This window comes from Oreochromis niloticus, linkage group LG10, assembly GCF_001858045.2.
Source record: "Oreochromis niloticus isolate F11D_XX linkage group LG10, O_niloticus_UMD_NMBU, whole genome shotgun sequence".
NCBI classification, from domain to species: domain Eukaryota; kingdom Metazoa; phylum Chordata; class Actinopteri; order Cichliformes; family Cichlidae; genus Oreochromis; species Oreochromis niloticus.
In genome coordinates, this window is record NC_031975.2 from 24038711 (window position 1) to 24052540 (window position 13830).

Genomic DNA, 13830 nt, shown 5'->3' on the forward strand with positions numbered 1-13830 from the left:
CTCATTTAATCAAGCTGTACTCTCAGATGACTTTCACTTTTCTGCTGCAGCTCTGAGGTTTTCAGGACTAGACCCACAGAGCTGCAGCTGATTCGATGTCAGCTGGACTTCTAAACCGCCAGGTCTTGAAAGAACAGTCCCTGTGATGCTGCACATCCTTAAAAAAAAACCCACCAACAACGACTAGGAAATATGAAATAGTTTCAAGTGAAATTTATTAAACAAAACTTTAAAAAGAAAAGAGTTTGGTCACATTAACATGATGTATTATTAGGGAGGTCTCTGAAGGTTTGAGTAATTTCTCCGGCTTCAGTTGCACGTTGAAGAATGTGCTCAGCTGTTCAGGCAGATGAGTTTGTTGCAGGATGAGAAGTGTGAAGGTCTCTGAGCTTCTCTCAGAAATGATGCGTTCAGAGTCTGCACAGCTTCAGAGGAAAGTTCTCTGTGATCAGGTGATCATCATGGAGCACTACGACGACGTTGACTTCAAACTCTGAAGGAAAGAAATGCTCATCATCAATAGTGCTTCTCTATCTGGCAATCTGATGGATGAGACTGAATTTGGCAGTTTCCATGAAAACGGTATCACTGCACTGTGCCAAGTGTAAAGTTCAGTGGAGGGGGGATTTTTGTGCGGGGCCGTTTATCAGGAGTTCGGCTCAGCACCTTAGTTAAAGTCAAAGGAACTCTTAATGATCATCATATTAAACCCCCTGGATGAAGAATGGAACATCACTCAAGTTCATATTCATGTGAAGCCAGACAAATGAATATTTTTTGCCATATAGTGTGTCTCTTTGTGATGAACATGAGCAAACACTCTCTAGAATTTAACATAATGAAAATATTTAAAAGTTCAGAGTAAGAACTTGTGGTTAAAAATGCTAAACTATAATAAAATTTGTCTGCTGAACTTTCAAAATAAAAGCCACAGGCTTGTTAACCAGTAAATCTAGTAAATAACAGACTAAAATGAGCCTTGGAGCAAACTGTTTGTGTGAGAATCACAGGAATGGGTTTTACTGACCGACTTTGAAGTTTGTTGTCTCCAGCGTGGGGCAGGTGAACAGTCTGGGGAAGATCATATAGATGGGGATGGCGAGGCCGTGGCAGACGTCACCTTCGGCTATCTGGATGTTCTGGATCTCCGTGGCGTCTCTGGCGTAGCCCTCAGCACAGCCTGAACACAGCACATGCTCATAAAACCTTGGGCCCTGCCCAATGAAAGTTAGACTGATTGTCTCACAGCATGCACTTACCACAGGTCTCCACCCGTACCAGCTGTAGTTCAATACTCTTTATGGGGACGTCCGAGTTTTCCACCACCACCTCTCCGGTAAGCGGCAGGCTGATCACGCAGTTAGTGGCGTCTAAATGTCCTCGGATGAGAAACTTCGGAAGTGAATTTTTCTAAAAACACAAAGAAAGTTCATCCTTTGAGAACAGCTTTAAATTTGAAGAAATCAAGCAAAAAATTAAAAATAAAAATGAAGATATTTAACACATGTTTTCTGACCTCACGGCTCTGCAGAGTGTCTGGAGTGATGGTGAAGTTCACCGGTGTGGGGATGACTTTAGATTTCTGAGGCTGGAAGTCAAACAGAAAATGATGTGACGCAGTTCAACACAGCAGAAAATCACATCTGAGTTTGCACCTCCATAAAAAGCAGTTGCTGAGTTTTTAATCGCCCACACTGCTGTCATGTGACTGTGAGCGTTCAAAGATAACTTTTCAACAAAATCAGGAAGTGATGAAACAAAGAAGTCTTTTTTTTGATACAGATACTTTCTTCCTTAAAAAAAACCCCCCAAACAAACAAAAAACAAACAAACAAACAAACAAAAAAGCATGACAACCTGAGCACGGGTGGGATTTTACATGAGCTACAGAGCATTGGTGAGCATTAAAAAGGTTAAATTTGCTTTTTTTAATTGTAAATAAGTCTGGAACAACAAAGAGGCCAAGTGAGTGGCACAAAAATGAGAGAAACTAATTGTTGGTAAAAATGTCTTTTCTTTTGTGGCTACCAATATGCCAATTTTATAGAACAAAAATATCATCATCCAGCTGCTTTTAAATACCTCAGTACAGTCCTAAAAAAAAGTCCTGTTAATACAGTGATTCCCAAAGCATGGACTACTGCCCCCTGGTGCACTGAGAGAGAAATGCGGGTGAAGTTTATTATGATAGAAAAAGTTAGAAATTACAATCAAATATTTATGATTAAAGATTCAAAGGTAATTATGATTCATAAGAGTGTTATTAAATAATTTATTTACCATATTTGACCTGATATATTTTATTACCTATCAGTGATGGAAACAGGGTAAAATGGGGAAGGTTTGCTGTAAGCTTATTCACACACAGCAGATCACAATAACCAGGTGTGTTTCACTCACCTGGCAGTGCACGATGAATTCACAGCTCCTGCTCAAATCTTTGGCCAGCAGGGAGCGCTTCATGTCACAGCGGAGGGAGTACTGAGGATTGAACAGAAAGGTATAAAGCAGGGACGCCGCGACATTATACTCTTTAAAAGTTTTCATTTAAAAGCTAAAATAAAATAACAAAAATGTACAAGATACTGCTTTAGGAGGTAAGAGGGATATATAAATACATATATGACACATAATATTAAACTTGATCACTCTGACTTTGTTGCTGCTATCACTTTATTTAACCCCAAAGCAGGGCTGGGCAATAGACACAATCCTAAATATGTTTTATTCATATCTCTACATGTGGGCCAGACTTTTGATTCATACTTATTTTTTTTCCAGAAAGAAAAGAATAAAAAAAAAGAAAAGAAAAATTAGCCTGATGTATTTTGGGTTAACTTGTTACATAAAGGACCTTTAACACTGACCATCATGCTTTTAACCACACATTAACAGCTCCAAATGTATATTGCACTACATTAAGATAGAAGTGTGGTAGAATATTCAGGATGTTTCTGAATTGTTACATCCCTAAACTGCTGTGGGTAAAGATTTAACTGCAGGGTATATTTATAACATTTCACCTCTTTACCTGCCAGCTGCCAGACAGCTCTTTCATTCAGACTTCATGTTAACCCCACAAACCAGAGGAGTTATTTGTTTATTCGTTGTTAGTTAATCATCGTGTGAATTTGGTGTTCGCAGTGACGAGCAGGGGTGTTTTCTGTCATATACAAACTCTGGCACATTAAAAGAAGCATGGCAGCGTGATATCTTAAAGATATGTGGGAGCCCGTCCATTCTTTGAACTGAATCTTGTGAGGTTCATTAAAGGGACAAAACTTTTTTTACCCATGTGGCTGACGATGATGCGTGATAATTTCCCTCCAACTGTCCAATCACTGAGTTAAATGTCTGTTTTGAAGGTCCAGGGCTAAACTGTATGTTCTTCTTTCTTTCCTCTGGACAAACAAACTGCACTGCTGCCCTGAAAGCAACAGAAAACCCTAACATACACTATGTTCTTCACACTCACCTGAATGTTGACAAAGACTCCGTGGTAGGTCTCGTACAGCACTTTGTTGCCTTTGGTGTGCAGAGGGAACTCGAAGGGAATCTCAGTCTTTCCTCCAGGAATTTTTCCAGCCTTGGCCACTTCGATGTTACTGCTGATCAGCTGGATGGGCTGCAACATGTTTCAATGTGATTATTATTAGGAACAATTGACTCACCTAGCAGTCAAACATTTTAAACCAGGAGTTCAATGGTTATAAAAGTATAAAGTGAAACTTGTAACCTGTAGGTAAAATATAGCACAAGATCAGTGACAGTTACACACTGTCAGATGAAAAATAAGGACTCTACCATCAAACAATGGGTTAGCCAGTTTATATCACTTATTAAGAGTCTGTTAATCATATTTCAAATTATTTCAGTGTTTACTTAATACAATAGTTCAAAACAAAAGGCCTGGCAGATGCTTATAATAGTCTTGTTTTGTTTGAAAGTTCATAATTATTGCTTTGCTCAGGTAAATAAAACTTCTGGATGATTAATTTATGATGATTTTATTTACTTTTTTCTTTTTTTTTAACACTTCTGTTTCATATTTATGCTGGTGAAACTTCTTTATCAAATGATCAGTGGGGTTTGGTGACAAATGGTAAAGGGAATGACCCTTTTTAGTGGTCTTTATCTCCACTCAAAGTGGTTTTAAAGCAATATCTTAGACGTTCACCTTGACAGAGTTGTAGAAAGCCTCAAAGACCCCGACACTCTTGGAACTCAGCTGCAGATTCACGACTCCTTCCATGCTCAGAGAGATGCCATGATGCTGCAGTGCCTCCTTACAAATCAGCAGGATGACACCAGCCACTGTTTCCTGCACACCAAGCAACATGGATGACCTGCAGTCTATCAGTTTTTTTTTATATACACAGTCCCACATTATCAAAGGCTCAAAAATAATTGGTCAAACTAAGATCAATTTAGCAACATTTGGCCGAATCTCATGGAGAAAATAACCCTAAATACTTCACAGTTCATCCTCCTGCTTCTATCAGCAGTCACATGATCAATAAGGGCATACCCATACCATAACTCATCTCCACCATGGCTGGAACTGCTTGTCAGTAAAATGTCCAGTTACTTTTGAGCTTCTAAAAGTGTAGATGCATTAGTCTCTGCTTGTGGTTTCACTTATATTTTCCACCATAAGCTACGATGTTATGTGTATATATCTTATCAATCTGTGAGGGTTTCTACGGCGAACCTCACAAGAGACACATTTCGCCGTAACACCAACAGTCAGCTGCCCGATCATGTGACGCCGGCGACTGGTAGCTAGATAACTAGCTCGGGTTGTTACAGTACATTGGTTTAGTACCAGTTGCATTATTCATAAATAAAGAAAAATGCTGTATTATTAACGTTAGCTGGAGAGGTAGCAGAAGCTGCTGGTGCTAGCTAGCTGTGGCAACTTACCCCTTCTCGATAAACTTTATTTGCTCTTTTCAGCCTTATATCCAACGTGACGCTCATTTCTGATTATTACACGGCACATAGACAGTTAAAAAATGCTACCTCCTCTCCGGTCTCCTCCTTACTAATCAAAACAAACACACTAAAAGCGCTAATTTTCACATCTGTTAGCCGAATTCATGTTCCGTTTTGGACTAACAACAACACAGTATCCGGTCCGATCCTTCACAATAAAGCGACAACGCGAAAGACGGTGTGGATTTCCGGTCCAAATGATTCAAAGTAAAAGGCGAAACAAGCTAAAGGGAGAGAAATACTTTATAAAAGTTAAAAATCAAAACTTAAAAAAAAACGTTAAACCCTGTGGAGCATTCTCCATGAAACAAAAACACGCTCTTCATAGCTTTGCTGGTGCCTGAAGAGAAAAAAAAAACGATTTTCGAACCAGCTCAGTAGAGGTGTCCCACAAACTGGTACTGGAGCATATTGGGATGTCTTAAAGTGACATCACTTCAGACTAATATTTAGATAATTTACTACCATGGTTTTGTGTGTTAGCCAATCACCAACATATATCCTGAATATTTGTAGACCTGGACACATTTGCTTTAATATAGCAGCAATTGCACTAGATGCCTAAGTTTATGTATTTATTTATGTATTTATTTTTAAGTAAATTGGTGTTTACCACTGTTTACCTTGGATATTTGGTGTTTACCTTTTTGTTGCTTATTATTTTGGAAATTTTAGTCATTTTTAGATTTTACCACTAGATGGCTATATTGGGCTACTTTACACTAAACAAATATATAAAAATCTTATCTTTACGTTTAGATTTTAATTGTTCAGAATGAGATATATGAGATTGTTCCTTGTTTTTTGATTTGATGTACTTGTAACAGGTGTTATTGTGCGGATATTGTCAATATGCTGTACAAACCAAACAATTAAAGTCCGTTATTGAAAACCTCATATCTCTCAAATCTCAACGTTATGTAATTCTGACTGAGGTTACAAGTTTTATTTGTTTTATATAAACCCCTTATCGCTTATCTGGGGCCAGGTTGCAGGGGCAGTAAGCAGAGAAGCCCAGACTGTCCTCTACCCAGTCACCTCCTCCAGCTTATCCGGTGGAGCACTGAGGCGTTCCCAAGCTATCTGAAAGATATAATCTCTCCAGTGGGTCCTGGAAAAATCCAGGGGAGAACTGTGGCACTAATAAGAAATACTCAGAACCTGATTACACTATGAGGAACAGGTGGGGGAAGGATGGCCAAGGCAGGAAAGCTCTACCTATTGGCTGGACAGGGACTCAGCACCAGCCTAGCAACTCCACCGGAGACTAAAAGCAAAAAGGTTAAGAAAAAGAAGAAAAGGCAGGAACTAGGCCTCACTCAGCTGAACCATGACAAAAAAAACCTGCTTTTCTTTAAGAAAGCAAAAGTGAATAAACCCTTAATTTTAATTAAAATGAAAATAAAGCACCCTTCAAACACATTTTTAAATGTCACAAAGTCCCTCTTTGCTTGCTGGAGCTGGAACAGGATACTTGTCACATCTCAGATTTCAGGCAGAAAACATCACACAAGATGTCACAGTAAATAAAATCCTTTAACAGGGGCTTTTTTCTTTTAGTGTGCAGATCATTATATTTTCAACTTTCATTTTAATTCAGCTCACATCACTGTATGTGTGTACTGTATTGCTAACACCTGCTTCAACATTCATTTCATGTGAAGGGATGTTGCATCAGGGGTTGTGAGTTACCTCCAGAATATCTCACCGGTGGTTCTCACATTATTTGACATCTTGAGTGCAGCTTTAATGCTTTTCAAGCCCCCCCACCCAAAAAAATTTCTGCTGACGTGCTACTGCTTTGTCTCTTACAGTAAATATTAGTTACCTTGGACCAAATTGTTTGGACCAGATACAAACGCCACCAGCCATCTCAACTTCAATGGCTGCTCCACAGTGTTGCCACAACAAAAGGCTGACAGCTAACGACAACTGTGTGTGGGCTGAGCCTGTTTCGTCCTTTGAAAGGCTCTAGCCCTTCATCTTTCAGTTACGGTGCTACTTTCTTTACAGTGAAGATGTTGTCGCTGTGCAAATTTGCTTGCCAGTATTTTTTTTTAATAGAGAACAGCCACATTCATTTACTATTATACAGATGCCCCGAGGTAAAAGAAGCATTTTCTGCAGTCATTTTATATAACTTTAGTTTTCGGTAACAACTAGTCATATTAACGGGTGTGTATACTGCATGAGTAAATATACTTTCCACCTTTCCACCATCCCACCATGGGGGAGGACGGGGGTTGGGGGGAGGTGAAAGCACTGGACGATTTAAAAACAACACTTTGTTTTTAAGTAAAAAGAAACACACTAACAAAACAAAACAGATTATTTTTATTACTTTTTATATCCCATACTCCTATGTATCACAATCCCTGATTTATTATTATAATACCATCATGATATTTATGTCTGAAACACAACAACCAAAGGTTACATTCGTTTTTTCCAAGAATAACACAATCAACATTAGTCATACAAATACACTAACAATTGCAAATGTGTAATAAGCTTTAACATTTTGTGATGATTCAAACATATGTAGAAATATCCTCTGGCAGGTGCAACATTCTCAAGCTGCAGAGGAACTGCTTATTTAAGGAGGAAATTACAGATTTATTTTGGTGGTGTTTGTCTAGTCCAGTTATATATTGATGGCCACAAAATCGAAAGCCTGCAGATATTATGGAAACTGAAACGTTACACGAAGCATTTAGGACTAATTCTTCTGCCAGATACACTGTAGAGCCCATATTTATGTTTTTGAGCCTATAATTACCTAAACTGATGTGTCACCATAAAAACATAAATTCACTTCTGCAGCAGGTGTCAGTGAGAGAGATAGTGCACATCAGTAGGATTCAAAGATTTGTACCGAAGCAGGCACATTTACTGTGGTAAATAAACTAGTATTGATACACCACTCAACCCGTTTTTATACTACAAGCCAGATTCACACACACTTACATCCCTTCATTCGAGCCATTTTAAAATCTGAAAATCTTCTGGGGGTCACCCTGCCCTGCGCTTAATATAAAAGTACATTTTTCATTGGTATTGTATTGGTTTAATTTTTAATTTTTTTTTTACTTCTTGCACGGCTACATGTAGTACCTTCAAAGGTCACTAAGGAGCACTGGACCACACTTCGAAAATCACTGCTTTATTCTATGTATCTTTCCCTGGGATACTTAGAATGTGGATCAGTCTAAACTGTGGCACCAATATCCATCTCAGTCTCTTTCATTACATCTGGTCTCACAGGAAGGTCTGACCAGCCCAGTGCTGAAGCCTGTTAGGAGGGCTTACATTCATAGAACACGAGTTATATATAGTAACTACTGTTTTATGGAACCATTTCTCAATGCTTGCAAAATTTCTAAACAGAGTTGTAAATGTCTTGTGAACTTTAAAAACAATTAAGCAAAATAAAAATCATTTGTTATGTGTAACAACAATTTTAAAAACAAAACTTAACAACTATCAATTGATGGTTACATAAACAGCTCATTTTATGAGAGTCCTCATGGTTTTCCACTAAAAATTAGTTTGGATCTACTGCTGTTCAGATGAAATGCACAAACACTGTGAGCTAATTGTGTGTCATCACTAGTCCTGTAAGTGAAAACTCTTGATCTTTGGGGGGCTCTGCAGGTAATGTTTTAATCACAAGTGAAAATCTGTGATATTTTACATCTTTACACCTGGCTTTTTGGGAGCGATTAGAAAGGAAGCTGTAAAGTGTTAGTAGTGATGTTTAGAGGAATATTTTGACAGAACTACATGGGCACTGTTTTCCCCGTCTCAGCTAAGCTAAGCAGCAACTTATTCTAGCTTCATATTTAAGTACAGCTCAGAGAGAAGTATCAGTTACTTCATCTAACTCTTAATAATAAAATAATTCTCCAAAACATGTCTTTAAATACTAAATTCTTACTTTATCAGTGTATAACTTAACATTCTATTTTTAAAAGGTCTTCAAAAGCATTTATAAAGAGACTCCCATTATTAAAACCCAGATGAAAGAATCATACAGGGCCGTTAGCCCTTCATCCTGGTACATTTAATTAATTTAACTTGAATATTGATACAAAAAACATCATAATGATTAAATGAATAAACAGAATGTAGAGTGAAGATATAATGTCAGGTTTCTAGTCTTCTTAAAAACTATTCAGAGTTTGAAGCACTGTTAAAAAAATCACATTATATGATTCAATATAAACGTTTTACGTGTTTAAATCAAAGTTCATAGCTGTAAGGGACATTAACACAATGGCTGAGCCTCAGATCAATTAACAGTAATTATTAAGATCCTCTATTCTTCCCTGAAGTCCCTCTCGAGTTTCAGCTTCTCTGAACTGTCGCTGTGGAAGTCTGGATCACTGCTCTTTTGCACCTTGTCAAAAAAGTTGAAGTCTGCCACAAAGCGTCCACTGGGGGTGCTATACAGCACCGGTTTGAACTCATAACCCCACAGGATCTCGTCAGGCATGTAGGAGGTACGTCTCTGACACGTGGCTGCCGTCGACTCCATGGTGGCATTGAGGGTGATGAGCAACTCAAACCTACGGGTTTCCAGGTTTTCTGCCGTCAGTCCTGCCAGCGGGCTGTGCTGGTCTAGGACGTGATAGAAGGTGAGAGGGAGGATAAGGAAGGGGCACTCGCCACCAGAGTCCATGTTGAAATCAACAGAGCTCTGGTGGACTTGCGTCTTCTCGCCCTCCTCGGTCGCGTAGGGTTGAAGGAGCTTTCCTGTTAGCTGGCACTGGATCAGGAGGCTCTTCCTCATGTTGGCCACCCTCACCATCAGACACAGCTTTCCTTGCTGCTTGCAGATCACCGCCACCTGGCTGAACTTGATGGTCTCCGCTCGCTTTTTGGGTCGAGCTAGTTTGGCCAGGAAGGCACCGGTAACAAAGATCTCGGCCAGTCCAGTGATGACAAGCTGAGCCACCAGAGTGAAGATGGCCAGAGGGCACTCTTCAGAGATGTAACGAAAACCATAACCAATGGTGGTCTGCGACTCCAGAGAGAAGAGGAAGGCTCCAGTGAGCGTTTCCACGTTCATCACGCATGGGGTGTGGGTAGAATTTAAATCTGGCTCAAAGTCTCCGTTGCCCATTCCAATGAAGTAAAAGATTACCCCAAAGATGAACCAGGTCATGACAAAGGTCGAGGCAAATAAGGTGAGTTTGTAGCGCCATTTCATGTCCACCACAGTTGTCCAGATGTCGTGCAGGTACAGCTTGACCATGCCCTCCACGTTATCGATCCTTACCATGTTGTGGCCATCCTTGGACACAATCCTTCGCTGGAAATCTTTATTCCCTTTAGCCATGATGCTCTGGGTCAATTCAAACTGAAGGTCACTTCTGAGGTTTTAGTTTGGCATTGCCAATTGAAGGTCTGGCAAAAAAGATAAAAGATATTTATTAATATCTCACTTTGAGCTGAAGCACCAGTCAAATCAGTGGAGATGGCAACTAATTCTTTACTTATTTATTCTATTTTCTGTAATGTGGAACAAAACTGAAGGGTTGTTAAAGTAGCCAGGTTGTCTTGACCTCGTGCCCTAACCTGCCTAAGGAAAGTGGCACCTAGAACAGCTTTGAATTAACAAGTTAGTCTTACTCCTCAGTTACAAAACCCTAAAGACCAGTTGGCAACCATCTAACATCTACCATTCACCAGGGAAAAATGTGTATTCCCTAACCACCTAGCAAGTGGTTGCTAGAGGTTTCTGGTTGTCGCCATTAGGGCCTCATTCACGCAAGCCTTTGGACCTTTCAGTGATGCTCTGGCAACCTGGTTGCTTGGCAAAAGTGCGTTCTCTGACAAACTAGAGAGTGGATGCTGACGTATAATCCTGAAGGGGTATTCAATGCTCCTTTGTTTGCGAAGAGATTGCCACAGTTACCCATAATTTGCACAAAAGACACAGACTTGTCTGCAAAAAGATGCTGAGAAGTAGTAAAACTGGAAATAGAGAATGTTTTCCTTAAAGTAAAAAGTTGTGCCTTTTGAGATGCATTGGTTGCAGCAGTATGTACAACTTTCACTCTGAAAGCTCCATTTCTGTTTTTTTTCACACTTTTTAAAGTTTCACTATATCTCGGAAAGTAAATGGCAAATATTTGCAGATATGTTACATGCAATTTACAGGAAACCATGGCGATCTGCTTGTGCTAAGAGCAACACACAGCAGATTTTGGTGGAGCACCCTCTCTGTGACCAGTTTCACCCAGCAACAGCCATCAACCACTCACCAACTGGTCAGGGAACACACATTTTTCCCTGGTTGCTCGATGTTGCCAGGAATCATCATCTGGTCAACAACTAGTAAAGAACTGCTTACACCAAAAAACATTAGGAATGGATATTTGTCCAGATAGCATCTCAATTTAAGTCTTTGCTAAATGTAAGTGAAGGTGAACAGATGTTAAATGCATGTATGGTTCCCACCGTGAAGCTTAGAAAAGGCTTCATGGTGACTTGGTGGAGCAAAACTCAACTGAAATAATTTTTTTAGTTCAGTTTTATTTAGATTTAGAGTGAGTATCATAACAATCTGATGGTCGCTTGTGTGCTAGAACTTGATGATAGGGTATACAGAATTGTTATCAAAGCAACTGCAAAGATTTGAGACATTTTGTTTATAATTTTTTTTATGAGCTATACTTTTCCAGTTGTGTTATCACTGACAGTATATAAAAGGTTGACATAGCTTCCCGGTCTGAAAAGCGAGGCCAATGTAAAGTCTGCTTGTGTTGAAGTCTATGATGGAGTGGGCCTATCTTTTAGTTGTTTTATGGCCTTAGCAAACACTTTCTTAATGAGTTTATGGCCTCTGTCGGTACCTTTAAGTTTGGCTAAAAATAACACAGTGTTCCTTCTGTGCAGGCCACCAGGTTTTGACTGGAAATGATTCAACAACAAATATCCATTTATGATGTAAACATTTAATATTTTAAGTATCATCTAACATAAAACTCAAAGAGAAATGAACCATCAACTGTGTTCTGTTGATATAATTAGGGCACATTCAATACTATGTAGTTGCAGTACAGCCATACAGTACATTTGGTAAAGTACTTGTAAGTACAATTGAGGTACTTTAATTTTAATTTTAATTTTAAGTTCGTGCTACTTAATACCCTAACTTCACTGCAGATAAAATAAAATTGATCTGCAAGCCTATGTTTGGAGTTATAGTAAAATAACACAAATATGAAATTTAAATAATTTACCACTAAAGGTGAAGCCATTTCATCTAAGCTTTTATCCCAAAAAAGTTTGGATTATTATCTGAAATTTTTAATGTAATAAGTTACATATCTGAAAATTTTGACATATTCCGATATAATTCAAACATTTTAAGTTACGCATCTTTAAATTTCTATTTATCAACTTAAAATTCGAACTCACTCAGAAATAAGATAATTAGATATATCTAACTTTCAAGTAATTTAACACTTTTGATCATTTTATCGTTAATTTAATAATTAAAATAACTTTTTTAACAGTAAAATAGTAACCAGATAGCTTTTTTTTCAGGTTCCTGAGTCCATGCTAGGTTAAGCTATGGCTATATGTAGTATATGGATATGAAGCTTGCAGCTTTTTAACGAAGTTTCAGCAAATATAGCATACATAGTTTTTGTTCCTGATTATATAAGAATGTTATGTGTTGTTCTTAATGTTTTTTCTTGTTTGTTTTTTTTTACGTTTAGACAGAGATAGGTAACTGCTTCTCCGCTAAGCTAACTATCTATTTAGCATTCAAAAAAGAAGCTGGTATCAATCCTAATTCTAGGCAAAAAGAATCAGGCACAGAATTATAGTCATTTGCTTATTCTTCAAAAATAATTTGCAGGTAAAGAACTGACTTGGATCACTGATCACATCTAATTATTTTTAATTCTAAAGAATTAAAAATCAGGAGGGAAAGCTGATAAAGTTCACTTTTTTAACTTTTGAATATAGTTAAAAGTCAAAAGATTATCCCTCCTTCAAAGTTTTGATACCATCAAATGGGCCAGATTGTTTGAAACCGTTGTCCTTGAAGATATTGTTTATCTATGTAAGCATAAATTAGGGAAAAGAGTAGCCGACTGAAGTGGAAAAAGTCACGTAACAATAGCAGAGGAACCTAATCAAGTCATAAAAGAAGTAGATCTATCAATGGATGTTGTATTAAGAGGCAAAGGGTCAGTCTCAATGGGAAAATTACATAATTAATTGTTAAGGAAGTGTTAGATATTTCAGACAGCCTCATGACAAGTGTAAAAATGAAAGTGTGGCGGTAAAATAGAGAATATAACAAAAACTCTCCAGTACCTCAAAAATATACAGTTTACATTAATTAATGGACTCAGTCTCATAAGGCAAAGCATGAAAAAACCTTGGTATGCTATTTCAAAGTTAAGCAAAATCTGTATTCACAGTAGAGAACAATACAAAAATGTAGCAAAATAATCATTTAATGAATAGAACACATACATATTTCTAAAAACCCACATGATATATAATAATATGCTGCTATTACAAAGTACTGCTAGACAAGGTTGAAAGTTAACTCGGTAGTAAACCATTACAGAAGCCCGAGAACACCTGCCATAACTTTAAATAATCATTAATTACTTGATAAATCTGTATTCTACTCACATTCTTTTGTCTTGCCTTGTTGAATAGTCCCAGATATTTGCTTTCACTTGTCTCTGACACGATCTGCAAGATGAAGCTGCCCGAGAACATGTAGTTCAGTGTCTTCTTTCGCCTATTGTGCCCACCTGTGAGATCTGAACTTTGGCACAGTGGTATTCAGTGGTAGAA

The 13830-nt window shown here is 38.2% G+C and overlaps 2 protein-coding genes across 3 annotated transcripts; both read right to left on the minus strand.

Moving 5' to 3' along the window:
* Positions 1-191: 191 nt before the first annotated feature.
* Positions 192-5163, minus strand: vps26c (VPS26 endosomal protein sorting factor C). 2 transcript variants are annotated; one of them, XM_013275151.3, is made up of 8 exons: positions 4924-5163; positions 4178-4346; positions 3476-3625; positions 2401-2481; positions 1517-1588; positions 1260-1410; positions 1028-1180; positions 192-493 (listed from the first exon to the last, which is right to left on the minus strand). In XM_013275151.3, exons 2-8 carry the CDS (start codon positions 4337-4339, stop codon positions 411-413), a joined length of 852 nt encoding a protein of 283 aa, XP_013130605.1. In that variant the 5' UTR covers positions 4340-4346; positions 4924-5163; the 3' UTR covers positions 192-410. The 2 variants fall into 2 exon arrangements, with proteins under 2 accessions (XP_013130605.1, XP_003451432.1); XM_003451384.5 differs by having other exon boundaries at positions 194-493; positions 4178-4321; positions 4924-5161.
* Positions 5164-7311: 2148 nt separating this feature from the next.
* On the minus strand, positions 7312-13801 carry kcnj15 (potassium inwardly rectifying channel subfamily J member 15). The gene is made up of 2 exons (XM_005456157.3): positions 13663-13801; positions 7312-10404 (listed from the first exon to the last, which is right to left on the minus strand). The coding sequence occupies exon 2, from the start codon at positions 10334-10336 to the stop codon at positions 9314-9316; it is 1023 nt and encodes a 340-aa protein (XP_005456214.1). The 5' UTR covers positions 10337-10404; positions 13663-13801; the 3' UTR covers positions 7312-9313.
* Between the last annotated feature and the right edge of the window lie 29 nt (positions 13802-13830).